At 43.4% G+C, this 27,939-nt stretch overlaps 1 protein-coding gene and 1 long non-coding RNA gene across 4 annotated transcripts in view; one reads left to right on the top strand and one right to left on the bottom strand.

The window, feature by feature from the left end:
• Positions 1-392: 392 nt before the first annotated feature.
• ADRA1B (adrenoceptor alpha 1B) overlaps positions 393-27,939 on the bottom strand; it is a 68,274-nt gene continuing 40,727 nt past the window's right edge. For all 3 annotated transcript variants that reach the window (XM_038740749.1, XM_038740748.1, XM_038740747.1), the window contains one exon: positions 393-1,571. In XM_038740749.1, coding sequence (XP_038596677.1) covers positions 991-1,571 — 581 coding nt within the window. In that variant the 3' untranslated portion in view covers positions 393-990. The remainder of the gene's footprint in view (positions 1,572-27,939) is intronic.
• Positions 3,988-26,143, top strand: LOC119919937. Its single transcript, XR_005447749.1, has 3 exons — positions 3,988-4,085; positions 7,429-7,559; positions 25,921-26,143. It is a non-coding gene; the product is annotated as an uncharacterized LOC119919937 (long non-coding RNA).

Below are 27,939 nucleotides of genomic sequence, written 5' to 3' on the forward strand. Positions count from 1 at the left end.
GGAACCGGGATTAGAACCCAGGTCCTTATGACTCTCAGGCCTGTGTAACTGTAAGTTACTTGAGGCCAGGGACAATGTCTACTAATTCTATTGCACCCTCCCAATCAGCGTAATGTGCTGCACGTAGTATCTGTTCAATAAATACTTTTGATTGATTGAATTTCATTTATTCATTCATTCAATCGTATTTATTGAGCACTTACTGTGTGCAGAGCACTGTACTAAGCGCTTGGGATGTACAAGTTGGCAACATATAGAGACGGTCCCTACCCAACAGCGGGCTCACAGTCTAGAAAAATGTGTGCCTGGAGTGGGAAGAGGGAGGACTAGGAGAAGGTATCAAAGTCCAAAGCTGTCATTCCAGTTTTAGGTCACATACCAGAAAGGTTAACTCGTGGGAAATGGCTTTTAATGTTTGACAGTTTTCTCTAAAGTGCCAACATTCAGTGACGCACAAGGAGGGATTTGACAGAGGTGACGTGGACTGCTGAGAGGAACAAAGGAAAATCACAAAACAAAGTGCCACCTGTTTCCTTTTAGGTTTCCACACACTCTCCCCAAAGTACATACTTTCCTACACACATACACACATACACACACACACTCACCCTACACATATACATACAGTATATCTACTAATATACACATATATATGCTTATTTTTACATATGCGTATATATTGATTGGGGCACGGCATTTCCAAGCAGCTGGAATTATTTTGCAGTCAGTCCTCGTGTCTCTTCCACGGTTGGTGCCCAGATTTCTGTGGCATCCCTGGAAACGTGTCAGGTGTCCTGCCCCTCACCAGGGCAGCTGGACCAGGACTGAAAGGAGGCTGGCCCTGCTGTCCCCCCACTCCCCTCGCCACCATCCCTCGACCCCAGAATCCCACAGAGAGTGAACGTCAGCCTCCTCTCAACCCCGCCGTTCGCCGTCCCGCCAGGGAAGCTGCCGGGGTGGTCGGACCCGGGGGGGGACGACTACTGTTTCTCAAAACTGGTTCAGCCCGAGGGGCATATTCCTCTTGAAGCCAGCCTGGCCATTCAGCGCGGGCCCAGTGCTTTGGCAAGCCCCATTGCTGGAGGAGCCGTGGCCGCTCAGCCCCAGATGGCCGTTGTGCTCTGTCAGGAACTTGAAGGTGAAGAAATGTCCAGGGTCCCTGGGTCTCCCCGGCTCGTGGTGGGGAGGGCTCAGGTGGGTGCTGGAGGTCTTCCACTCCTGGAAAGTGTACATCTCCACCCGCGGGTGGGTGACTTTGCTCAGGTAGCCGGGGCTGGGGGTGGCTGAATTCAGTGTCCTCTGGCTGCCACTCAGGCAGCTCCCGCTGTCATCCAGGGAGTCCTTGCGGGATTGCTCGAAGGAGCCTCGGTTCCACGTCCGGTAGTTGTAGGCCCACCAGCCCAGCCGCTTGCGCCGGTGGCACTGGCACCTGAGAATGCGGGTGAAGGCGCGCTTGAACTCCTTGCTGGAGCAGGGGTAGATGATTGGGTTGAGGCAGCTGTTGAAGTAGCCGAGCCAGAAGACCACCTTGAAGACCGCCTCGGGGGCCTTCAGGGTAGAAAACAGGGACCCTGTTGGAGAGGAGACATGGGCAGAGAAAGAGAAAGATGGATCAGAAACAAGCCCCCCTGGATAGTGATAATCAGATCACCTCAGCTTCAGCCTCACAAATAAGTGATATTTTGTTAATGATGCGCATACAATAATAATAATGATGATAAGAATGGCATTTATTAAGTGCTTACTATGTGCAAAGCACCGTTCTAAGCGCTGGGGAGGTTACAAGGTGATCAGGTTGTCCCACAGGGGAGAGCTCACAGTCTTAGTCCCGATTTTACAGATGAGGTAACTGAGGCACAGAGAAGTGTTCCGACGATTTTGACACCTGTCTACATGTTTTGTTTTGTTGTCTGTCTCCCCATTCTAGACTGTGAGCCCATTGTTGGGTAGGGACCATCTCTCTATGTTGCTGACTTGTACTTCCCAAGTGCTTAGTACAGTGCTCTGCACGCAGTAAGCGCTCAATAAATACGATTGAATGAATGATAGGACAACTCATTCGACTTTCTTTTATGAGCACTGCTTCTCTCCTTTAAATTCTGGATATATAATGAAGGACCTGAGTAGTAGCTGTGTTAAGGGCAAGGCAGGTATGGCCACTGTTTCGTGACTCACACTCTTGGATCCACATCAATCCCTTCAGCTGTGGGGTGGAGGAGACTCAAGAGAGGTGGGAAAGAGCATGTGTGAGCAGGCCTTGCAGGGAAGTCCAGGAATGGCTCGGGATTCTTCTTTGCTCATCAGAGAATTATTGTGACGACCTTGGTAGCCAGGGTATTTCAAAGGTGGCCCATAATGGCCTAAAGCCCATCCAGAATTGAGACCATTGACTCGGACCCTGAAGGAATTAAGGGCCATCCTGGGAAGATCAGAAGTATATTTAGAGGAAGCCTGGGAGACTTGGGCATGTATTTATTCTTCCTCTCTGTGCCCCATTCTCGGCTGTCCCGCCGTCGACCCCTGGCCCACGTCCTTCCCCTGGCTTGGAATGCCCTCCCTCCACACATCCACCAAACTAGCTCTCTTCCTCCCTTTAAAGCCCTACTGAGAGCTCACCTCCTCCAGGAGGTCTTCCCAGACTGAGCCCCCTTTTTTCTCCCCTCCCCATCAACCCCCCCCCCACCCCCTGGCTTTACCTCCTTCCCCTCCCCACCGCACTTGTATATATTTGTACAGACTTATTACTCTATTTCACTTGCACATATTTACTACTCTATTTTGTTAATGATGTGCATATAGCTATAATTCTATTTATTCTGACGTTTTTGACACCTGTCTACATGTTTTGCTTTGTTGTCTGTCTCACCCTTCTATACTGCGAGCCCGTTGTTGGGTAGGGACCGTATCTTTATGTTGCCGACTTGTACTTTCCAAGCGCTTAGCCCAGCACTGGCTCTGCACACAGTAAGCACTCAATAAATATGATTGAATGAATGAATGAATTAATGAAATTGAGTCCTGAATGAAAAAGCCTCAAGGCTCAGAGTGGTGAAACATCTTGAATTAAAATATGTGATGGAAGAGCAACAGCAAATACATTTGGAGAAAAGGTTGATGATGAGTAATGAACAGCACTAATGGAAACAAGCCTCATGCTGCTACCTCTACAGTAGCCGAAAAGTATTGGATAAATAACCCATCCTGGTTACTACCCAGCTCAGTCCTGAAATCCATTGTTCCTGCAGTCTTGCCTCCCACAGGTGGGCACTGATCTAGCAGCAGCTAAGTCGAAAAACCAAGCCCTCACCAGTCCCAGCTCCTCATCTCTCCTCAGCCTAAAACTGATTCAGCTCCTGAGAAAGTCAGAGTCCAGTTCCTGAACCGGGTCCTCTCACCATTCCCCACAGTGACCCCCATCTCTGCTCCACCAATCGATAGTATTTATTGAATGCATACTCTGTGCAGAGCACAGTAGTAGTATACCCTTGAGAGAGGAGAACAGTGTTAGTAGACACAATCCCTGCCCTCAATTTTAAAATCTAGTGTCGGGACATATCTATATGCAGCATATTTGACTCATTTCTGTACCCAAGGGGTTGGAATCAATGGCAGTCTAACCCAGGTCTCTCACACTGAGATACTACTCTCACTTAACTGGGTAAGCTTCTTATGTTCCAGCCATCAGGCAGCCTGACCTAATCTTCTTGCTCTCTGGGCTGTCTGAGCAGAGAGAAGTAGCAAGGGGCCTTCCTTTGGGGAATGGAAATGGGTTGCGGGGACACCCGGAACAAGGGCTCACTGTTTCTAGTGGCCCCATTGAAACCAGAGCTAACTTTGGCCGCTCTCGTCGCAGGGCTCGGCACCTTGGTCTTGCCAAAACGGAACAGCAGCAGCTTCTGAACGTGTTCTGAATGCGGCTGAGTCAGCGACAGCCGTTAGTCCTGGAATGCCAGGGCTCTGGTGGTGAGAGATGTGATTCCAAACATATTTCCCTTTGGTCACAGGCCAGTGGGGCCCCTCGTGCTATGCACACGTCTACTCTAAAGACCAGTGTTAGGTACTATTTCCTGAAAGAAATGGCCCCGGTGAGTGGACATTGAGAGTGGGGGTGGACACCCCAACAACTCTTCTTTCTCCTTGGCTCCCTACCTGAAATTCAGTGGAGTTCTGACTGAAAATGGGCAGGAGAAAACAAAGAGCAACTTTTTTTTGATTGGACACTTACATTTTCAGGGATGATAGAGTGGAATGTTGAAGTGAAACTGGTATGTCACTTCACTGCTTCAACAGCCCAGCAAATTGGATTTTAGAAAGATTATAAAGAAGATGGAGTTGATTAGGAGATGGAGCTGGAGCAATTTCAAAGAGTTGCAAAGTATCATCAGACTAGTAAAAGCAACATCCTCATCAGCTGGATTAGCCCATAATCAGCTAGATCCTTTACAGAGTAGCCAAATAGTTTCTACTCAAACAGTTTCTATTCCAAATACTAAAGAAATATTCTAATGTACAGTAATACATCCTCTTTGCATGGGATACATAATTTACATAATACTTACTAAACAATGTTCGTTTTTCTATTTTGTGTGCAAATAGCTTGTTTAGCCTAGGGGAAGTGTAGTTTGGTGAAAAGACATTTTTACCAGCTGGTCAACTTTTACAATTTATCTGCAAGCATCTAGTCAACTGATTATACACAGAAAGAAAACCAGAAGTGGAATTTGCAAATCAAAGAGCTCTTGATTTATCTTTCTCTCACTCAGTCTCCTTTCTTTCTAAGGAAGCAGGCCTGGACCTTCTATGCTTATAGTTGTGCCACAATTCTAGCTCTCACAGATCCCCTGTCCTCCCTCCTTGCTCTTACTTAATAATAATAATTGTGGTATTTGTCAAGCAATTAGTAGGTGTCAAGCATCATATTAAGCACATGGGGTAGAAACAATAGAACTAGACAAAGTCTCCGTCCCACATGGGGTTCATAGTCTAAGGAGGAGGGAGAACAGGTCTTAATTTCTGTTCAACAGATGAGGAAACTAAGGCACAGGGAAGTGAAGTGACTTGCCCAAAGTCACATAACAGGCAAGTGGCAGAGTCAGGATTAGAATCCAGAGCCTCTGATTCCCAGATCGGTGCTTTTTCCACTAGACTATTCATGAGAATTCCCAGACGAGAAGCAACTTGTACCCCTGAACCCTTTCTCCTTCCACATCCCAATCCCAACCCGCCACTGCTCCAAAGCTACTGGGTGAGGCATGGTAAAACCTAAGGAGAGAAGGAGGGAGTTACTGATGGTGGAGAGTTGTACACCCAAGGGTGACTGGGTCTTTTAGGGTGCATGCAATATGTGGGCCCAATGTAGGTGGAAAGGGCAGGCATATCCCTTGCCTGCTAATTATTTTTGCATCTTTTTGCTAAAGTGAGCACCAAATTGTTGTAGGGAAGACCTCTGCTGACTCCACTATATCAATCTGGAAACCCCAAGAGGGTTTCCCATTTCATAAAATTTGACTCTGTTTTCCTGTGTTTCCCTGAATAGTTAAATTGTGCCTGGGCCGAGCTTCCTTCAGGTCTGAAGCCCTGTAATGATACAGACAGACTTCATCACTGCTTCGAGGAGCAGACCCTCAATGAGGGTCAGATGCACTGAGGGAACAGGCCCACTCTCCCCTGTCGCCACCTGGAGCTGCTTGGGTTCTGGCCTAGTCTCGGGCATGTAGGTTGCCCACAAGCTTGCTTTGGAAGGTCCAACCTCCGATCAACAGGGTTCCTAGCAGCTAGGGGCCAGGCATGGCGAATGAACAGATTAGAATAGGCAGGAGGCAATTGGCAACATCACCGAAACCAAACGTGGGATTTGGTTCAAACTGACAACTCGGGAGCAAATAAATGGATCCTCAACATAATGAACAAAAATATATACTTTACTGCAGAGGCGTAACTCAAACACTCGTCCTCCAAACAAAGCACACTCTGAGAACTCCACTTTAATTCAGAGCAGAAATGGTGGGGAGAATCCAATATTTCTCTAGCAAGCATTTCTTTGAACCTAGCCAAAACAGGACAGGGAATATCAGCTCCTCCACTTTCCAGAATGAAGAGTAACAAGCTTATGTTGGTAAAATGGTCGGGGCTTCTGAGATGAAAGGCATTCTAAAAGAACATAGAATGATTATTGGGGAAAAGGAAGTAGGATAGTAAGAAGTCAGTGATTGGGTCACTTTTCCCATTATTTGTTATATTTTCTACTCTTTCATCCTTTTTGGAAATACATTAGTTTCTTCTCTTTCTCCCTTCACTCTCTCGCTTTCTCTCTCTCTCTAGTTTGATTCCTCTATTTCCTGGCTGAAGTTTTCCTTGTTATTGAACTTTCTTTGCAGGTTATATTTAGTCAGTCTGAGGGCCTATGACACTCTCCAAATCATGTAAGGCTGTCTGCCTTTGTCTGGAGATAGTCACTGGGTTTCCTTTTTTTTTTTCTCCTGAGGACTGAAGTTAGAGTCATCATTTCTCCACTCACTCTCCCCACTTTCCCCCCCTTCCCCTCTTCCACCCCCTTCCGCCAATAAAAACCTTCTCCTGAAGGGGCTTTTCACCTCTGACCCGAGATACCTCAGCAAGTCTAAATCCGAAAGTTCTACTAAAATCTGGGTTAAAAATGGCAGGTTCCGTTAAATTGGTTGGAAAACTCAATGTTTTGTTTTTATAACAGCCTTGTTTTATGGTGGAAACAGGGTATTATTGGTGTCAGCTGGCAGTCGTTCAGTCTGGAAGCTGTTCTAGACATGCTGGAGGTACTTAATAAATATTTGTTGACTGCCTGCCTATCTCAATCCTGGGAACTGAGATGAATATTCAGCCCAAAAGTCTTCCTTATAAGGGAGCCATGATGGCAGAAGTACTCCACTTAGTAATGCAAAAGTTATATCGATTTCTACTTCCCAGGAAGTAAAATTGCTCTGTCCTCCATGGCTGGACATGAGGTAAACCCACTCTCACCTCACCCTGTTTTAAACTCCCTCCACACCCCCTCCCCACCCTACAGCTTTTAAAATTATTTCCTCCCAATGCCCCTCTATCTCATCTCCCTTTCACCTCTTCCTGGGCTGACGCCACTGGGACCATCCCAGCCTGATCATCAGTTGGAAATGCTATGGGGGAAATGAATCAATCACTTGTATATATTTATTAAGCACTTTCAGAGCACTGTATTAAGTGGTTGGGATACACTACTAGAGTCCACATGATGTAAGCTCGTTGTGATGCATTGTATTCTCCCAAGTGCTTAGTTCAGTGCTCTGTAAACAGTAAGCAGTCAATAAATACAATTGATTGATTGACTGACTGATGATGCAACCAGTTGACTTTTGGTAAAGTAACTCCTTAACACCAATTCCTTTGTCTCCCATATCCTCCCCCATCTCTCCCCAGGTCTTTCACATATTTATCCTGAGATGCCCTGGGGGGTGAGATTGAGACTGAACAAATACCAAAATGTAATTCCCAGACATCAGGGACTGGAGGGAAGAGGAAACCTGAAGACTGCTGTGAAGTTACACTGGGTAAACTGGGTATTTATTTTACTTTGTTTTGCAGTGGAATAAAACTCAGACTGATTTTATTTAGGTTCTGGAACACAGGTGGGGAAACTATTGCCCATGAACTAGGTCTGGCCTTCTAAACTTCTTAATCCAGTTTGGCTTTGAGGAAGTTGCTTGCTACTCTGGAGCCTCCTTCTGCCTCTCAGAAGTCGTAAACATGCTAAGCACTTCTTAAAAAACCATGGCTCTGAAGACAGCAGCATGACAGGGCCAAATCAGCCCCTTCTTGGCTTTTTTGAGACAAGTAGAAGTTTTATATGCAGAACTGTGATTTGACCCTTTCCTCCTTCCTCCGTCCCCTCCAACGCTCATCTGTCTTATGTCAGGAACCCTCAGGCCAAAATAACTGCCCGTCCTGACCCGGAAGTTACTCTTCCCCTTTATCACAGATTCAAGGAAGCTGCTCAGTACTTGGCCTGAAGGAGGAAGAAGGAATGGTTTGCTCACATATTTTTCACTGCTGTTCAGAGGACAAATTGGGAGCTAAAATAAAGGGCAGAGGCATATGAGAGACTCATCTTTGTAGAACTAAAACGAAAGGACTGTTAGGAGGCAAATTTTCAAAGGGAAAGTTTCAGGTTCTGCTCAGCCCCGGGAGAACAAAAGCTGGGGCCTTCCTTCACAGCCTCCCTTCAAACATATTCACCCCTAGTTCCTAGTATGCCCTTTCCTCCGAGTGCTTCTGTGGCTAATTTTAGACTGGAGCAGGTGGTGGCTGGAGGCAAGATGGAAGGGAAAGAAGGAGAGTGAAGCATATGCCAGTGGGCCCTTACGATGGCCATGAGGGATCCCCTGAAAGAGAAGAAACGTCCAGAGAATCTCTCTTGGGGTTCTCTCTGGGCAATGAGTCCTGTCCATTTTGCCCATTGGAAAAAGTGGCCTTGAATTAAGTAAAGAGAGAGGAAGAATTATACCTATTTTGCCTAGTTGCAGGAGTAAATAGAGAAGCAGCATAGCATAGTGGATCTTGGCTCTGCCACTTGTCTGCTGTGTGATCTTGGGCAGGTCACTTCGCTTCTCTGTGCTTCAGTTACTTCATCTGTAAAATGGGGATTGAGACTATAAGCCCCACATGGGACAGGAACTATGTCGAATGTGAACTGCTGGTATCCATCTCAGCGGTAGTACAGTGCCTGGAACAAAGTGCTTGATAAATACCATCATCATTGTTATTATTAAGTTGGGAGATGACTGAGGAAAGATTGCAATGCAGAAGGCAGATCTAATTTCCTTTTAGAATGATCTGCTCATTCTTTACACAGAACTTTTGGGTGTCTGACAGCCCCTGTCTGGAGTCAAATTTGTTGCTGTGTCATAGAAAAGGGCAACTCGCATAGGAGCAAGGATTGCCTTCCTCTTCTTCTAGGTACAGACACCAGATGTTCGAGCCACAATTCTCAAAATGTCACCGAGTCTCCATGGATCATTTCGAAAAGCAGCACATGACTGCTTTCGAAAAGCATGACTCCCGTAAGCAAGCAATCAGGCGGAAGAGAAGGGAAAGACTAATCTATGTGGAAAAGTGGTTTTCAGCTTGGAAAAGGCCTAATCTGTGGGACCCCTCATTTCTCTCCCCCCATCCCATCTTTCTGCACATGCAGATGGTGGTGGCACGGAGAAGAAAGTGGGGATAGCACTCCCAGAGATTTGGCACACTTCTGTTTGAGTTTGAGCCATAAAGGAATGTGATCCAAGGGAGATAATGAAAAACAATAGTGTGTGAAAAACTGAATCTGGCACAGTATTCACAGAATCATTTCTATTCTGAACAAACAAATGCAGAAATCGGTCTTTCTCAAATTATCCTATTGGTAATAATAATAATAATAATAATAATAATGATAATGGCATTTGTTAAGCTCTTACTATGTGCAAAGCACTGTTCTAAGTGCTGGGGAGGATACAAGGTGATCAGGTTGAACCACATGGGGCTCACAGTCTTAATCCCCATTTTAACAGATGAGGTAACTCAGGCAGAGAGAAGTTAAGTGACTTGCCCAAAGTCACACAGCTGACAAGCGGTGGAGCCGGGATTCAAACCCATGACCTCTGACTCCCAACCCCATGCTCTTTCCACTGAGCCATGCTGCTGCTCTACTAACATGGTAGTCACCATGTTAACTGATTTGCATAAGGCTCAGGAAGAGGATGCAACCAGAGGTCTTTAATTTCAAGTGAAGAAGGAGAAAGTTGGATTAGATATAAGGAAGGACTTTTATGACTGTGATTAATCATTTGAACAGGTTACCTGGGGGACTTGGGAATCCCCCTTGAGTTCCTTCAAAAAAAGAAAACCTCAATAGGTCCTGGATGGTTCAAAACCACCTCTGACCCATTCCGCACACTTTTTTTTTAAATGGTATTTGTTAAGTGCTTGCTATTTGTCAGGCACTGTGCTAAGCACTGGGGTAGATACAAGCTAGTTAGGTTGGACACAGTCCATGTCCCAAATGGAGTTCACAGTCTTAATCCCCATTTTACAGGTGAGTAGGTAACTGAGGCCTGGAGATGTGAAATGACTTGCCCAAGGTCACACAGCAGAAAAGTGGTAGAGCCAGGATTAGTACTCATGTCCTTCTTACAATAATAATGGTGATGGTATTTGTTAAGTGCTTACTATGTGCCAAGCACTGTTCTGAGTACTCGGGTAGATACAAGGTAATCAGGTTGTCCCACATGGGGCTCACAGTCTTAATCCTCATTTTACAGATGAGGTAACTGATTTTCCTGCCTTCACCAAACCATGTCCCTCCCTTTTCAAAGTCCTCGTAAAAAAATCACCTCCTCCAGGAGGTAGCCCATGATTCATAATCCCATTTTCCTAACTTTCCACCTTATCAGTTACCTCAGCACTCATGTAATACATGCTATTTACTCACTTGTGTCCATTATTTTTCTTCTATCAACTATGGAATATTTGTTGATGCATTTCCATCATTTTCCCCACTGGATTGCCAGCTTCTCAAGAGCAGGAATTCCAACTATTCATTTTTTCAGATGTTCCCTCGTTGCCTAGCACAGTGCTTTGTACACAGTAGGTGCTTACTGTGTTCAGTAAATACAGTTGATCCTGACACTGGGTGACCAGACTCGGGTCCAGAAGGCTATGGCCAATGATTCCCAAGTAGTGGGGGAATGCATCCTCTCTCTGGTGCTGGCTTGGGCACCATGCTGGACAGTGGAGGGAGAGGGGTGTGGAGGGAGAATGGTAGGGATGAATGAGCAGGGTGGAATGACCACAATAACTGAGAACAGAGGACATACCCATAATTTCTATAGAGTTCAGAAGATGGGAAGGGGCCAGAATGTTGTCTAGGCCATTCCAAACAACATGGTGGGCTGCATGGGGCCTATGTTGCTGCAGGAACATTTTGCCTCTAAAGTAGGTCACTTGGGTGTCAACTTTCCTTGCTTATAGGAAAATGACCTATTGACCAGCTGCATAACTATGATTCATTGACAGGATGGGCAATTCCTTCATTCATTCATTCATTCATGCAATCATTTATTGAGCGCTTACTGTGTGCAGAGCACTGTACTAAGCACTTGGGAAGTACAAGTTGGCAACATATAGAGATGGTCCCTACCCAACAGTGAGCTCACAGTTTAGGAGGGGGAAGACAGGCAACAAAACAAAACATATTAACAAAATAAAATAAAATAAAATAAAAAGCACAGTCTGGGAAGTTCCCCAATCTTTTTAGATCGACTGTAATGTCAAAACTCTAGACCGTAGGGCTATCGCACTAAAACTACATTCACCAAACAGTGAAATAATAAGTAATAATAATGATGGCATTTGTTAAGCGCTTCCCATGTGCCAAGCATTGTTCGAAGCGCTCCACAAGGTTCCGAAAGGGCTTCGAGATCATACTGAGAGCTCAAGGCCCTACTGAGAGCTCACCTCCTCCAGAAGGCCTTCCCAGACTGAGCTCCCTCCTTCCTCTCCCCTTTCTTCCCCTCTCCATCCCCCCGCCTTACCTCCTTCCCTTCCCCACAGCACCTTTATGTTTGCACGTATTTATTACTCTATTTATTTATTTTACTTGTACATATTTACTCTCATTCAGGAAGAAGAGAAAGGATAACCAGATCTATTGGGATAGATGACTTTCTCTCCAGTAGGCCAACCTCACCTTCTAGAAATGGAGGAGGGGCATTTATCCCACTTGAAACTAGGCCATCGGTTTTTTGGAAAGTTTGTCCCCTGTCCATCACTGATTTGGCATTACATGCCTCTTTGGCTGGTATTTCTATTTGAAATTCCCCCACTTCCTCTCACCTTGGCTAAAAGTGCTAAAAGAAGCACCCCCATTTATAGGGACCTGGAAAGGGCTCACAGTGGTTCTGGAGAAGGGGGTTCCCCTTAGGGCAGGCCTTCGGTTCTCCAGATTTTGTAAGAGGTTCTCTATGACATCATCACATTAAGGTTTGTAACATATGCCTATTTCTTCCAAGTTGGCAGAACATGGACAATTACTTGTAAATGTCATTCAGCTGCTACTTTATCTGGAAAACACCCAGATAGTACAGCATGGCCTAATGGAAAGATCATAGGAATCAGGGGACCTGGGTTCTAATTCTGACCCTGCTACTTGCCTGCTGTGTGACCTTGAGCAAATCACTTAACTTCCCTGCACCTAAGTTTCCTCAACTGTAAAATGGGGATTCAGTACCTGTTCTCCCTCCCCATGAACTGTGAGCCCCATGAGAGCTAAGGATTGTGTCTGATTTAATTATCTTGTGTCTACCCCAGTCTTAGTATAGTGCTTTGTCACCTAACAAATATTATAGTAATAATAATAACAATTACTATTATTATTAATCATTATTTGTAGTTTCCTCAGGGACTTGTTAACAAATATTATTCATAGTAGTAGTATTTTAAACACAGGGAACTCCGGTGCCTAAAAATACCTAATGGCCTTTGATATGAGAGACAGTTGTGCTCTTAAGCACAGGACTTAAGATAGGAGGCTTGAAACTGGATTCTTGTTCTACCTGCTAAAGGAAGTATTGAGGACTAGGCAAAGCCTATGCACTATCCAAATTAATGCAAGCATTGGACTAATCAATGTAGCCCCTCTTCAGTAAGAAATCTTACAGGAAACATTCAGGTGTTAAAAACCTTTTAAAGAGTCTCTGTGTTCCCCCCTACCAGAGCAGGGCAAGCCGTGACTGAAATGGTGGCCGATCACCGTCTCAGCTGTTCTTGTGCCATCAGAGAAGGAGGCAAGCTGCCCAGAACAGGGGCCACCCTCTCCCCCCAAACCACAAACATATAAACACACAAGACACATTCACAAATCAACCAACCCTTACACAAATTCTCATACACCAACTCCTGCCCTGGACCCCCACCAACCAAACACACACACACACACACACACACACACACACACACACACACACCTGGCACTCCGGCCCAACCTTGCTGGAGAAGGACTGAGAGTTTCTCCTTAGGTTGTTGGAAAGGTTGTTCTGGCCATGACCACACACCGCTTAGAACAATGCTTGGCACATAGTAAGCACTTAACATCATCATCAATCATATTTATTGAGCGCTTACTGTGTGCAGAGCACTGTACTAAGCGCTTGGGAAGTACAAGTTGGCAACATATAGAGACAGTCCCTACCCAATAGTGGGCTCACAGTCTAAAAGAAATAACAAATACCATTATTATTATCTCTAGAAATCCCTGCCCTAAAATTAGCTCCTTTAGCCACAAGATTCTGGACCTATTTTTGTATTTATTGTCTGTGTGTTCTTACATTGTTTTATCTTTATCATTTCATTCTTTCCTCATATCCAATTACCAGCCTCCCTGCCCTTATTTTACATAGTGAGTCCCCTGTGGGTTAGAATCCATATCTAATTTATCCTCTATTGTAATCTTCCCCAATGCTTAGTACAGTGCTCTGAAACCTCATAAGTGCTCAATAAATACTACTGACTGACTAAATTATGAAATTCAGCTAATGAAAAAGATTCTGAAGGCAGGTTAACAATGTTAGTCACTATTAGACTGATGAGAAATGTAGTACTGCTTCTTAATTAGTAGGTAACAGTATCATTGACCAAATTAATAACCATAAAGATGCACGGATGAATAATATAGGCCCATCTATAACTCTGACAACCCTCAGGAAGGCAGGAGAGAATGAAAGACACTTTTGGAGTTATTAATGTGATTTAATCTAGATCATGGGCTTAATTGTCAGCTCCTTTTCTCAATAATGAATTTGGTAAAGCTATTTATATCTTTCGTGCTAAAATAAAAGTTGTGCTCATTCAGTTTCTGAATTGTAGCTAGTATTAAACCTTTCTCAGTTTGTCCAGCTCTGCCCTGTGGAAAGGGATGGAAATATGCTCAGAATACCTATTTTGTTTATACAAGGTGTTTTACTGTGACTCATGGAACAGGATGTCAAGAAAAGATGGAAACTCTGTAAGAAAAACAAACTTCATACAACCAAGTGCCTCTGGATTTTAGTTTCATGAGATTAAATAATGTCCAAGTACTCTCTAACTAGCTAATGATGGCATTTTTTTATTAAGCACTTTCTATGTGCAAAACACTGTTTTTAGAGCTGGGAAGTCTACAAGGTGATCAGGTTGTCCCACAGGGGCTCACAGTCTTAATCCCCATTTTACAGATGAGGTAACTGAGGCACAGAGAAGTTAAGTGACTTGCCCAAAGTCACAAAGCTGACAATTGCTGGATCCAGAGTTTGAACCCATGACCTGTGACTCCAAAGCTCGGGCTCTTCCACTGAGCCAATCTGCTTCTCTCGGTAAAGCGATGGTAGAGACTAAGCAGTTGCTGTTGCCTAGGGCACTCGGGGAATGAGTTGATTTGTTCAGGCCTTTAATGGGGCTTTCCTAATTAAACTGGATATGATGCAAGAACAGTTTGAGAGGAATGACATGGAAACTAGGTTCAGAGCAGCAGCCAAAAGCAGGTCAATAGGTAAAATTACTGTTTTTTTAAAATGTTATTTGTGTAGCACTTACTATATGCCACGCATTGTACTAACCACGGGGTTAGATACAAGATAATCAAACTGGATACGGTCCATGTCCCACATGGGGCTCCCAGTATGAATACAGTACTACTCTAATGAAAGGAATTATTTAATGAATTGACTCCTCACTAGCCAAGACTCAGCACTGCAGAGAAGTCTAATGTAGAGTTTAGCTTCTCAGCCCATTAGATGGATTTAAGTGAGAACACTAGAGTCCTGTTACAGCCAACGGTTCTCCCAGTCCATTTCCTTTTATTTCATCTGCACAGACCCTGGTGTGGGTCTGTAGAAAGCATGAATTTATATGCACAAGACGTGTACTCTTTTTTTTGTAGCAGTTATGAAAATAATTTTCTTTCCTTGGTGTGTTTTTCTTAACTTCCTTTGCATTTCTCTCATTCTGTTTTCAGCCTCCAATTCAATTCAATTGTATTTATTAAGCACTTACTGTGTGCAGATCACTGTACTTGAGAAAGTACAATGCAACAATAAACAGTAACAATCTCTGCTCACAGTGAGCTCACAGTCTAGCAGGGGCAGGGGAGGGGGGACACAGACATCAACACAAATGAACAGACATCAATACAAATAAATAAAATTACAGATATATACCTAAGTGATATGGGGCTGGTTGGGGGAGAGCAAAGGGAGCAAGTCAGGGTGACACAGAAGGAAGTGGGAGATGAGGAAAAGTGGGGCTTAGCCTGGGAAGGCCTCTTGGAGGAGACATGTCTTCAGGAAGGCTTTGAAATGGGGGAGAGTGATTGTCTGGTGGATTTAGGAGGGAGGGCATTCCAGGCCAGAGGCAGGACAGGGGCCAGAGGTCAGCAGCAAGATAGGAGAGATCAAGGCACAATGAGAAGGTTAGCACCAGAGCAGTGAAGTATGTGGGCTGGGTTGTAGAAGGAGAGAAGCAAAGTGAGGTAGGAGGGGGAAAGGTGATGGAGTGCTTTAAAGCCAATGGTGAGGAGTTTTTGTTTGATACGGAAGTGGATAGGCAACCACTGGAGCGTTTTGAGGAGGGGGGTTATATGTCCTGAACATTTCTATAGAAAGATGACCTGGGAAATGGAGAGAAGTATGGACTGGAGTTGGGAGAGGCAGGAGGTAGGGAGATCAGCATGGAGGTGGGATCTAGGTGGGCTCTAGGTGGGATAGGATGAGTGATTGTATTAATGTGACAGCAGTTTGGATGGAGAGGAAAGGGGGATTTTAGTGATGTTAGCCTCTCTTGGAAGAGGGAGGGGGAAAATGCCCTCACCTTGACTGTTGCCTCTTTATGGTGCTCCTAACTGCTACGTGACGCATCATTGGATATACCTTTTTGAAAAGTGCCAAAGTTGACCACCCTGGTCAGCAAGGCAGAGCTTGGAATGAGCCAGAGAGAGCCAGGCCATTTATTCTCTTTGAACCTCAGTTACCTCATCTGAGATGAACCTAAAAATCTCTTCTGGTGTAATTTTCCCTTGTATCTTTTCTCCCACAGCTCAGTACAGTGGTCTGCATATATAGGCTTTGTAATGCTGCTACTACTACTACTTCTAACAAAAAAAAATATATTTATTGAGCATTTACTGTGTGCCAAACACTGTCCAAAGCACTTGGGATAGTGCAATATAACACACTCTGCTCACAAGGATCTTATAGTTTAGAGGTGGAGCTTACAGTCCAGACTACTAATATTACCACTACTGCTACTACCTTCTCTCTGCCTCTTTCACAGGAAGGTCATAAGGTTTTCCTGGATTTTAGAGAAGTCAATGCAGTAATCGTTTCAGAACTGCTCCCAAGTCTGGGTACAAGAGCTAGATGTAAAAAGGACAGGGTGTATTTGGCACATTAATATTTCTCATCTGTATTATCAAGCCAGTGCCAGAACAATTAGCAGGACCAGTATTTCTGGATTCTGGTGAAGCATTCTGAGAAGCTGCAAGAACTCTAGAAGCATGCTTGTCAGTGAGTAACGATTCTCCCTCAAAGTACTAGAATGATACTGGGGCATCCTGAGACACCAATTTAGTGAAGTGAAGACAGTGGGGACCTAGCGCACTATGTAAGAGCTGTCTTTTCTGTGACTATTGATTCTTCCCACTGAGGACTCTCAGTGATTCTGCTTGGACTACTAGTTTCCACGACATAATTAGAGTTTGGAAAATCCTTTCAGAAGTAACAAATACACTGGAAGTTTACAAATCAGAATTACTCAACTCCCACTCATTTGGACCACTCAGCATATGCATTCTTCTTGGGATGTTTCTGCCCTTCTTATCCTCAGAATAACGGCAGTGCTGTTGTTAATCTTACATGCCCAAGTTGCTTCATTTTTAAAATGTGTCAGAATTAAACAACCACATTTTTTACTCCCTTGATAAAATGGTTTTGACCTTTTTCCCTACATAGTTGCCAGCACTTTGAGAGCAACATTAACTCTTTCACTTAGTAACTTTGGGCAACAGGACAATTAAGTTCAGTGCCTACACATTATTCTGATATTTCCTTTACTAAACTTCAGCCATTTTGCCTGCAGCACTGGAAGAAGCAGATAACTTCTTCTGTTTCAGATGATGGCAAAAATGTTCAAACTATAGGATACTGCATTACAGGAAACTAAGAGAGCAAGAAATGCATGCTGCCATGAAATGTAATTCAGAGTGACACAAATGTGAGAGAAGCTTCGCTTGGTACAGGTCTTTAAATATGGGACCATCTTTGGGAAATGATCAACATGGACCAGAATAGCTGAGAATGAAAAACAGCATTAGAATGAAAAATCTTTAGAGATGGAGTCTCCAGGTGCCTTATTTTTCCTCCTCTTTTCCACTAAGCTGTGCCAGTCATGAGGAAAAGGAAATGATGTAAAATTCACATCAGTCAATGATGCTGTTGTCATTCAGTCAACAGTATTTATCTAGTGCTCTGAGAGCCAGAACTGGACTGGCTTGGGAAATATTACCAGGAATAATAATAATATTAATTTTAATGTAATTCGTTAAGCACATACTATGTGTCAAGCACTGTTGTAAGTGCTGGGATAGATGCAAGTTAATCAGGTCAGACACAGCCCCTGTTCCACATGGGGCTCACAATTTAAGTAGAAGGGAGAACAGGCATCGAATTCCCACTTTACAGATGAGGAAATTGAGACCCCAAGAAAGTAAGTGATGCGCCTGAGGTCATACAACAGGCAAGTGGAAGAGATGAGGTTAGCCAGAGATTAGCCTGTGAGCCCATTGTTGGGTAGGGACCGTCTCTATATGTTGCCGACTTGTACTTCCCAAGTGCTTAGTACAGTGTTCTGCACACGGTAAGCACTCAATAAATATAGTTGAATGAATTAGCCAGGTCCGCTGACTCCCAAGCCTGGGCTCTTTCACCTAATCCACACTACTTTCCCAGGAAAGCAGTGAGAGACCCATGCTGGTATCAATGTTTGCAGGTTGAGGATTAGGAGGGCAGTTGTTAGAACAGCAGAAGATCATGTGCATATCATGAATAGTGAAATTCTGGAACATAGTCTCCTCATGAACACTGAGGTTTTGAAATGCTATCAGTCTCCTAGCTTGGAAGCCATGCTCATTATGACACAGCTGAGTGGAACACATGAAGAGAATGAACGACAGCTGAATGGAGAACTGAACTTCGAAAGTTGAAAGCCAGGAGAACAGAGGAAACGTTTTAAGGACCTGGAAAAACAAAGCCTCAGACAATGCTGCATCCCAGCTGAAAACTGGGAGTCCACTGATGAGGTTAGACCAGCCTGGCATACTGTTATCAGGAAGAGAGTGGATGTCTTCAAGTAAAAGCTTCATGAGGAATGAGAGACAAGGAGATAAAAGAAAAAAACAGCACCACTATTACTGGAAATCTTAAGCATGACAACAAGGGACAGTCTTTTTGTGTGCACAATGGAGCCGAGACTGCAGGTCTTTCATTGGCCTTTTCGCTCACACATGCACTCATCAATGAATTTTATCATCAGTTGGGTCTTCTCTGAATATACAGGACATGTGAGCCTGTTGTTGGATAAGGACCGTCTCTATATGTTGCCAACTTGTACTTTCCAAGTGCTTAGTACAGTGCTCTGCACACAGTAAGTGCTCAATTCATTCATTCAATCGTATTTATTGAGCGCTTATTGTGTGCAGAGCACTGTACTAAGCGCTTGGGAAGTACAAGTTGGCAACATATAGAGACGGTCCCTACCCAACAGTGGGCTCACAGTCTAGAAGGGGGAGACAGAGAACAAAACAAAACATATTAACAAAATAAAATAATTAGAATAAATATGTACAAATAAAATAGAGTAATAAATACGTACAAACATATATACATATATACAGGAGCTGTGGGGAGAGGAAGGAGGTATGGCGGGGGGATGGGAGGGGGAGGAGGTGGAGAGGAAGGAGGGGGTTCAGTCTGGGAAGGCCTCGTGGAGGAGGTGAGCTCTCAGTAGGGCCTTGAAGGGAGGAAGAGAGCTAGCTTGGCAGATGTGTGGAGGGAGGGCATTCCAGGCCAGGGGGATGGCGTGGGCCGGGTGTCGATGGTGGGACAGGCGAGAACGAGGCACGGTGAGGAGATTAGCGGTAGAGGAGCGGAGGGTGCAGGCTGGGCTGTAGAAGGAGAGAAGGGAGGTGAGGCAGGAGGGGGCGAGGTGATGGACAGCCTTGAAGCCGAGGGTGAGGAGTTTTTGCCTGATTCAATAAATACAATTGAATGAATGAACTATATGTGGCCCGGCTCCACATGGTTTCGTACCTGTTCCAAGGAGAAGAGAGGAGAAGACAAGGTTGTTGCCACTACAAAGTTTCTAGTCTGGTAGGGAAGGCAGGATCAAGACCAAGAAATACATATAAATATATGAAAATATACACACAGTCGACTACCTCTATATAGAAAGGTGGTCCCAAGTGCGAAGTAATCAAGGATGTGGGGAGGAGAAAGAGATGAGGTAGGAGAATTATTAAAATGATTGCAGCAAGGTGTGGTTGTCTGGAAAGAGTTCCTGGAGATGTGTTGAGAAGAGTTATGGAGAAGGAGTGGAACCTGATTTGATAGAAACAAGAAGAGCATTTTAAGAGGAAAATGTTATGCAGATTGCCTCAGAGAGCATTGAGCCTGGGAAAAGGGCAAGGTAGAAGCCTTATACCAAACTACCAGGCAAATTAACCTGGATCCACCTAGTTCGTGGTTTGAAAGAAATTAGGTTGGATCTTTAGGATACTGGATATTGGGCTTAAAATAAGAATTTGTACACTCAACCCAAAACACATGTTCTGAATTTCTCCCGATCACCAGATGTCACCTCTATGACATTTTTAATTTTCAAAAAGTAAAAACTCATTTGCAAGGTGATGGGGTTTTTTTTAGTCTAATTATAATAATAATTGTGGTGTTTGTTAAGCCCTTACTATATGCTAGGCACTATACTAAGTAGTGGAATGGATTTAAGCAAACTGGGTTGACACAGTCCCTGTCCCCTGTAGGGCTCACTGTCTCAATACCTACCCATTTTAAAGATGATGTAACTGAGGCACAGATATACGAAGTGACTTGCCAAAGGTCATACAAACACAAGTCGATCTCCTAATACTTGTGGATATCATTTATCACCCCTTGGTCTCCTTCAACTCAACATGATAACTTAACATCTGCTATATCAAAATACAGTCACTCTGACTCTTCAAAGATCTTGTGAAAAACCAGCTTTTCTAGTCATTGTCAGATGTAGAACTCAAACGTGACAGTCATTCAGTTTCAGACCAGACAACAACAGCAAATAAGGTAATTACCCTTAAAAGTAATTTGTGCAGCATAAGTAAATTAAATTATGGTATCATTTGATATTATAACTGATTTTTAGTGAATGCTTTATTATGTCCAATTTCACAGTTCAGTCAATTGTTTTAAATCAAATTCTTATAGGAAATATAATGCCGATATTAAGGAAATTCCTTTAAAAAATAGGTGGTGGTTTTTAACTGACATTTTTTTCCATTTGTTTTTTCATCTGTGAGTTTTCTTGCCTGCCAGAGTTTCTCCTTCCTCTTGTTTCTTCACTTTATAAAATATTTGGTTTTCTTCTTTCCCTTTACTTACATACTGAGTGTGTTAGCTGATATTTTGACATGTTTTGGCAGCAGCTCTGTGTGACCCCAATGGGAAGAATGATTTTAGCAGAGAGACTAGACCTAATGAATGAACAGGGAAATGTGAGAATACTAGACAGAGACATGGGTGGTCATGAGAGGTGGAGACCCTCCTTCTCCCTAGGCAGCACAGAGAAACCTATCAATGGGATCATTCTGCCTCAGAAACAGGATCGGGCGGGGTGGCATCATGGGCATGCCTTTCATGTCCTGTTCTAGTAGTAGAGCAGCAAGCTTCATTTTTAATAATAATAACAATCATAATCATAATCACCACTATCATCATCATTGCAGCATTAGTTAAGTGCTTACTATGTGCCAAGCACTGCACTAAACCCTGGGGTAGATAAAAGATAATCAGGCCCCACAAGAGGCTCAGAGTCTAAGTAGGACGAAGAACAGGAGTGTGGAATCCCCATTTTGTAGATGAGAGAACTGAAGTCAATCAATCAATCAATCAATTGTATTTATTGAGTGCTTGTGGGGGATAATTGTAGAAGAGAATTTTTGAGATGTAACTGGTACTCTGTTCAATAAATGCTGTTGAGGACGATGACAATGAAGCATGCAAGTGAGTCATAGGGAGAGATGACTATGTTTTAGTCTACCATTCTTGACTGAGTAAAATGGTCATGAAGGGGAAACTGCTAATATTAGTTTCTGGTAAAATTATCTTCGAAAAGTCTCAGAGAAAGGTTGCCACTGGAAGTTCAGTGAATTCATACGTGAAAAGAAATGGAAAAAAACAAGCCTGTTTATAATCATGGAATGAAAAGCCCTCTATCATTTCAACTAGTGCTAGAAGAAAAGTTATTGTTTCAGTTATGCTATTTCCCCTTGCTTTAGGCAAAGCCATTCTCTGGGAGGAAAATATCCCTGTTGAGAGGATTTTGCAGTAAAGATGTCTAATTTCCCAACACTCATTTTATCAGTTTTGATTCTTCTTTTCTGAAACTCCTCCAATATTTTGTATTCCTTTCATGTTCGCAGCTGGTCAGACCTGGTTATGCTCTTTCAGGAAGGTCTCTCCAAAATCATTCAGTTGTATTTCAATCAATTATAATTATTGAGCTCTTACAGGGTGCAGAGCACTTTACTAAGTTATTGAGAGAGTGCAATATAACAGAGCTGGTAGACACATTCCCTGCCCACAACAAGCATACAATCTACAGTCTAGAAGTGTGTACAAAAAGACTACCAGCTGTCCATTGTATAATATGCTTTACGTCTACCGAAGTGCAAACTCAAATCCAATTTGTGGCTTCACATGTCTTCTCACGTCTTCCTATTTATATTCTCTTCCATCCAGTTATAATGGTACATTCATTTTTCTCAGATACCTGCCTCCTTGCTTGGTAATAGAAATGGATGCTGATTATTGGACTCACTTTGGGAAATGGTGGTTTGATATTAATAAACACAGACCCAGTGGAAAGGAAATCTATTATTTAAAAGAGGGAACACAGATATTTCAGCTGTCTGGGGAAAGGGCAGAGATGGGATGATGCATGAGGGGTTTTTTCACTTTTCCAACTAAACTGCTCATGAATGGGGATAGACTGGGGAGAATGGAATTGATGCTGGAGCCAGGGGAGAATAGATTGAACAAAGCAGTTTCTCACAGTTTCTCCAGTCCTTTTTCTCTCCTTGAGCAACACAGGGCCATTTCTGCCTCTTATCCAGACCCTCTGGCTCCACTTCTCAGCCCTTCCCTGCCCCACTCTGGTCCACCTGGCATCCTGCCTGTTCTGCCTGATACTCTCTCTCAGCTCTGCAATCATACAGGCAATCATAACAAATCATAGAGCTAAGTGCCAGTGGCTGAATGGTATCCCTGATTTCTTTGGCCAATGCTCAGCCCCCTAAGATTTGCAGTTTAAGATCATAAATATTATGAGGGGGAAACATGACAAATAATTCTTCTATTTCTGGAATTCTGAATTCAAACTGAAAATTGTCATTCTCATGCGAGTGATTTTTACTCGAAATAATCATAGTAGATTCTTAATCTATCCATAGGAGAGGAAAACCAATGTTTTAAAACATACACATTTTATCTTTGTGAATTGGGTATTGGTTTTCCTAAGCGACAGATTCTACTAACAAATGGCATATATATTAAAAAAAAACCAGAATCACCTTACTATTGAGTCACATTTCTTATTTCCTTTCCTTGCTTGATAGCCAGTTGAAATCCACTGTATCATTTCTCTGTCCTCACTCCTCGTAGCAGCACTTCCTAATTTAGTAGCATATGAAAGTGTCATAATCACATGGTGAATTACTCTTTCACATCAGTAGGCAAGGTCAAGATCAAGGTCAAGAGTCATGAACTGAACTCTCATTAGCCTTTTAGCTACTCACTGAGAAACTTCCCCAGATAATACCACACCAAGACCTATTTATTACTCCCTCCCTTCCTCGAGCCAGTTTTCATTATGCAGTTTTGTGGCCCTTCAAGCCCATTTTAATTTTGCAATAAAATCTTGAACAATTTCTGTGTTCTGTCCTAAGTACAAAATCTCCCCACTGTTCCCCACTGGGTGGCAGAAAGCCCTGCAGGGGACCGAGAAGAAATCTTTTATGAACTCTTTCTCACTGCTTATGTCTCCACTGTTCTCTCGCTGTTTATGGATTTCCTTTCTTCTGTATTTTTACTAAATATGGGCAGCAGGCTTACCTTCTGGCTATTATGTACACCAAAAGTCATTGCCAGCTCAAAGACAGATCCAATGCCACTTTCGCACCAGGCTGGGGTGTGATTTTTTTTTGATGTTGTTGTTCTCCATTCCTAGTTAAATGTCCAGGCACAGACCCTCTCCTGTACCCTTTATGGTGACTGCTGTGCAGCTTCATTCATACAATCATACTTATTGAGCACTTACTGTGTGTAGAGCACTGTACTAAGTGCTTGGAAAGTACAGTTCAGCACCAAATAGAGACAATCCCTGCTCACAACAGGCTCACAGTCTAGAAGCTTTATAAGAATGCAACCCACAAACCCGACACATCATAAAATGCCAGTGAAGTTTGCTCTAAGATAATTGAAGCTATTGGTAGCTTGGGAGGCAGTGTGGACTAGTGGAAAGGTCAGGAGACTAGGAGGTAAGAAACCTGGGTTCTAGTCTTGGTTCTTTCTCTGGCCTGCTGTGTGACCATTGACAATTCACTTAACTTCTCTGGGCCTCAGTTTCTTCATCTGTGGGGATAATGATACCTACCTCCTAGGGATGTTGTGAAGATAAAATGAGATAACTGAAGTGAAAACCCCTTTGGGAAATAAAAGCACTAGATGCAAAAAAACGAAGGAGTTATCTTTGGTTATCAGGTTCACAGGGTGGACTGATCTGCAGGTGTCAAAATAAGAGGGGGAAACCCATATAGGACAAATGAAGATCTTTCCCCTTTAAACCTTCATGCTCAATAACAGGAGTGCTGATTATCTTTGTGGGCACTTTAACTGTGGTCTGGTCTAAAGCCAATGTGCTGAGTTCTTTCTTTACAGCAATGCCCATTAGCCTGGCTAGAAATCCTATCTTGAAGTAGACTTTCTAGAGAATGAAAAGCAATCCCAAAATGGGTGCAGACCAGAGACAGCGTTCCAGCTGAGTGAGATGCAGTTTGTGGCAATTGCTAAAGAAGCAAAAAGGTTTCTGAAGAAACATCTCCATCTCCATATGTTGGTACATTCTGTTTCTGAACATTGCAGCTTGGCCTCCTAATGATGGAAGCATATAAACGTAACTTTTATAGCACTACTGACATGCACACCCCAAAAGGGAGGCCAGACTCTTGCCTGCCCAAGCTCCCAAATAACCCTCTAGGTTGGAGCAAAAAATGTGCTGACAGAAATAAGCACTGGGATCTAGGCCTGTATGAAAGACAGACCTGTGGCTTTGGGGATAAAGAAAGAAACTAGGATCCCTTCTCCATCATGCTAGAGGAGGCAGCATCTATTTAGAGACTGTAAAATAAGCATCTCTTGAGATCCCTAAAAGCAGAATGGATAACTATTTGATCCCTCTAGACTGTAAGCTCGTTATGGTCTGGGAACATGTCTGTTAGTTCTGTTCTATTGTACTCCCCCAGGTGCTTAGTATAGTGCTCCTCACAAAGTAAGGGCTCAATAATATCCTTGAATGATGTTTAGGCATTCGCCTTCCTGGAGGCAATGAGATGGAGGAGATGATGGTCCTATATAACTGCTTTTGGATTCTATGATTGGGATGAGGAGAGAAAGAAAGAGGAGTAGCGGTATGGATCATCTGCTCGCAATCTTTTTTTCTCTAAGGATTGATTGGGCACTCCTAACTTTGGGTGCACAGGTTAAAAAATCCCAGTTGGTCATACATCCCATAGTCCAACTAAGCTTAACCTCTCACACCTAGGCAGTTAGGCCTATGGCCTAAGAGCTCCCTGTGACTTTGAAGCCCAACAGGGGTATAATGAGTCTGGCACCTACATGGCATGGGCAGTGGTTGTGATCTCCTCAGCTTGAGGAAACCTGAAACAAATGGAAGGCAATCCCCGCTACTCCAACCTATTTTAACCCAAGTCCAGCCTGTATATTTGTCTAAGCTGTGCAGAGCACTACCCCTAACTCACCTGTGTCATATTCCTCCCCTCAGAGAAGCAGCGTGGCTCAGTGGAAAGAGCCCAGGTTTTGGAGTCAGAGGTCATGGGTTCAAATCCCAGCTCTGCCAATTGTCAGTTGTGTGACTTTGGGCAAGTCACTTAACTTCTCTGTGCCCCAGTTACCTCATCTGTAAAATGGGCATTAAGACTGTGAGCCCCACGTGGGACAACCTGATCACCTTGTAACCTCCCCAGCGCTTAGAACAGTGCTTTGCATATAGTAAGCGCTTAATAAATGCCATTATTATTATTATTATCTCAATTTATGAGCTTCTGGCTGATTCAAGCCCAGGGCAGCATCTTCACCTTCAAAGATCTCAAGTTTCATCAGGAGTTGAAGGGTGGGTGGGGTGTAGAAAGAGCTTGGGAATCTCTCAACACAGCCCTGCCTCCCATCATATAGTTTTATAGGCTCCTCAAATGGGGCATCTCTTGGAAAACAGATTTTTTTTGTGTTCCAACTTTCCTTTTCATTTATTGATCCATTGCACGTATAATTGTAACTTTTCTTGCAGGTTCCCCCTGTTTGGAGGTGAGATCAAGTAAAGGATCCTGATGAGTTTTTCACTTACCTTTTGTCATGAAGCCCCTGTTCCAACTACTGCCTATTCATCAAGAAATATTCAGCTGATTCCAAAGCCATGGGCAGTTTTTAAAAGACTCCCTACCTCCCCACATTTCCTCTATTTTCCTTTCCTTCATCTCCAAATTTAAAAATACAAAGGAAACCTGCAAATGTTCGGCCATTGTACATCATTGTTCTGGTCTTTATATTAAAGTAGTCTCACTCTGCTTTTTCACCTCTCTCATGGTCCTTATCTTTCAGGAGGTTTAAACTTTCAATGCACAGGTCAGAGATTTTGGGGGATTTTTTGGGAAAATTTTTGGAGCTGAACAGATGACTAACCAAAAGCGAAACATTCACTGAGAGATTCACTGCCTGAGGTGTTTCAAATGAGCCAATTAGATGTTCTTTTTCCCTGTAAGACACCCTAGTCTAAGTCTCTTGGCTTAGACTTAATTTCATTAATTACATTCATGCATGTTCACAGGGATCACCTTCTGACCAACCACTTCTAGCCTCTAACTCTCTATTCCAAGGTTAAGGTATTTGCTGAAGTTATGTAGTAAAAAAACTATGAACAGGGACGCTAACACTTTCAGCCAGGTGGTGAACATTTAGTGAGTTCCAATTCCTATCTGTGTGCAGGGTCCAGAACTAGTTTCCACTTGGTGTGTTTAAAAGAGTAGCACAGGCAATCTTTTGGAATGTATAAGGCATAAATGAAGAGTCCTAAAAAAAGTTTCCTCCTATCCCTCTACCTTAAATGAAGGTACTTAAATTTCTCTCTGGGTCTTTTGGTGGGGACAGGGATAAGAATAGCATTTTGAAATAAAGAAGTTTCTTGTATTTGAGAAAAGGAATGTGAACATACAGTCAAAGAATGTACAGTATTCTGGATTTCTGAAGCCATCTTATGTTGGTAAGTATTACAAGATGGGATTGAAGGGGGAAAGGCAGGAATCTGACCAGTGTGGAGGGTTCCACACTACATATAGCTTCCCCTCCTGCTGACAAAACGTCCTCAAATACTTTTTTTCCTTATGGCCCTGTAAGTTTCAATATCTCATCAATGAAGTGTCCAGGCAGAGGGTGCATGGTTCTCATCAGCTTGAATATTTCATCCAGAGAAATGTGGAAATATAGCAAATCCATTTGAAAGGGAATGCTGGAAAATTATCAGGGAAGGATTTTGAACCCCAAACTCCAGGGTTGGTTTATTTTGTATTTTTATATTTTTTTCTGTCTTTTTGATGGGGGACAGAGAGGAGTTTCCTGGTGCCTTTCACCATTTAAAAAGGGAAATAATTATTTTAAGCCAGGCAAGAATCCAGTAGTTTCTAAACGACTCACTAGATTCATCTACAAGTTGGCAGGCTGGTTAGTAGTTAATTTTCCTTACTGCAGTGCATATCATTTAGTAGCAGAGCTGCTGCTTCGTACGGATCAAGGTTTCACACTAGTGGTGATGCCTGGGTCCACGATTGAGATTCAGAGCAGCTGATTCTACCCTGAAAACTTGCTTACATCTGATGTTGTCTGAATTCCACTCTATTATAGTCCAATTATCACTTGTCCTTCCAATCCCTGCTTCTGTGCTCTGAGGATATGGGCAGAACAGCAAGATCTTTTTGGGTTAGAGTTCTGGTCCTTTGCTTACTGCTCTCCTCCCCCATCAGACTCTATCACAAAAGTGGGGTGAAGAGAGGAAGTCCAGGCTTTGTGGTTAGGACAGAGTCTTACATCTGCCATTTGGGAGGACACAAGGAAAGCACAAGAGCCCGCATCCATAGTCAAGGCGACTTCCTCATTAAGATGAAGAACAGGCAAGGAAAAAAATTGGTCTTTAAGCATTCTTGCTGAGTAGCATGCTCTCCTTACATACTCCAAGGAGGTTTCATCCCCATCACTTCCTTTGGAAATCTATGTACTACCTAGTGGCATGCTGTTTCTATCTGGAAGTAGCTTCCAT

This window comes from Tachyglossus aculeatus, chromosome X1 (assembly GCF_015852505.1).
Source record: "Tachyglossus aculeatus isolate mTacAcu1 chromosome X1, mTacAcu1.pri, whole genome shotgun sequence".
In the NCBI taxonomy this organism is placed as follows: Eukaryota; Metazoa; Chordata; class Mammalia; order Monotremata; family Tachyglossidae; genus Tachyglossus; species Tachyglossus aculeatus.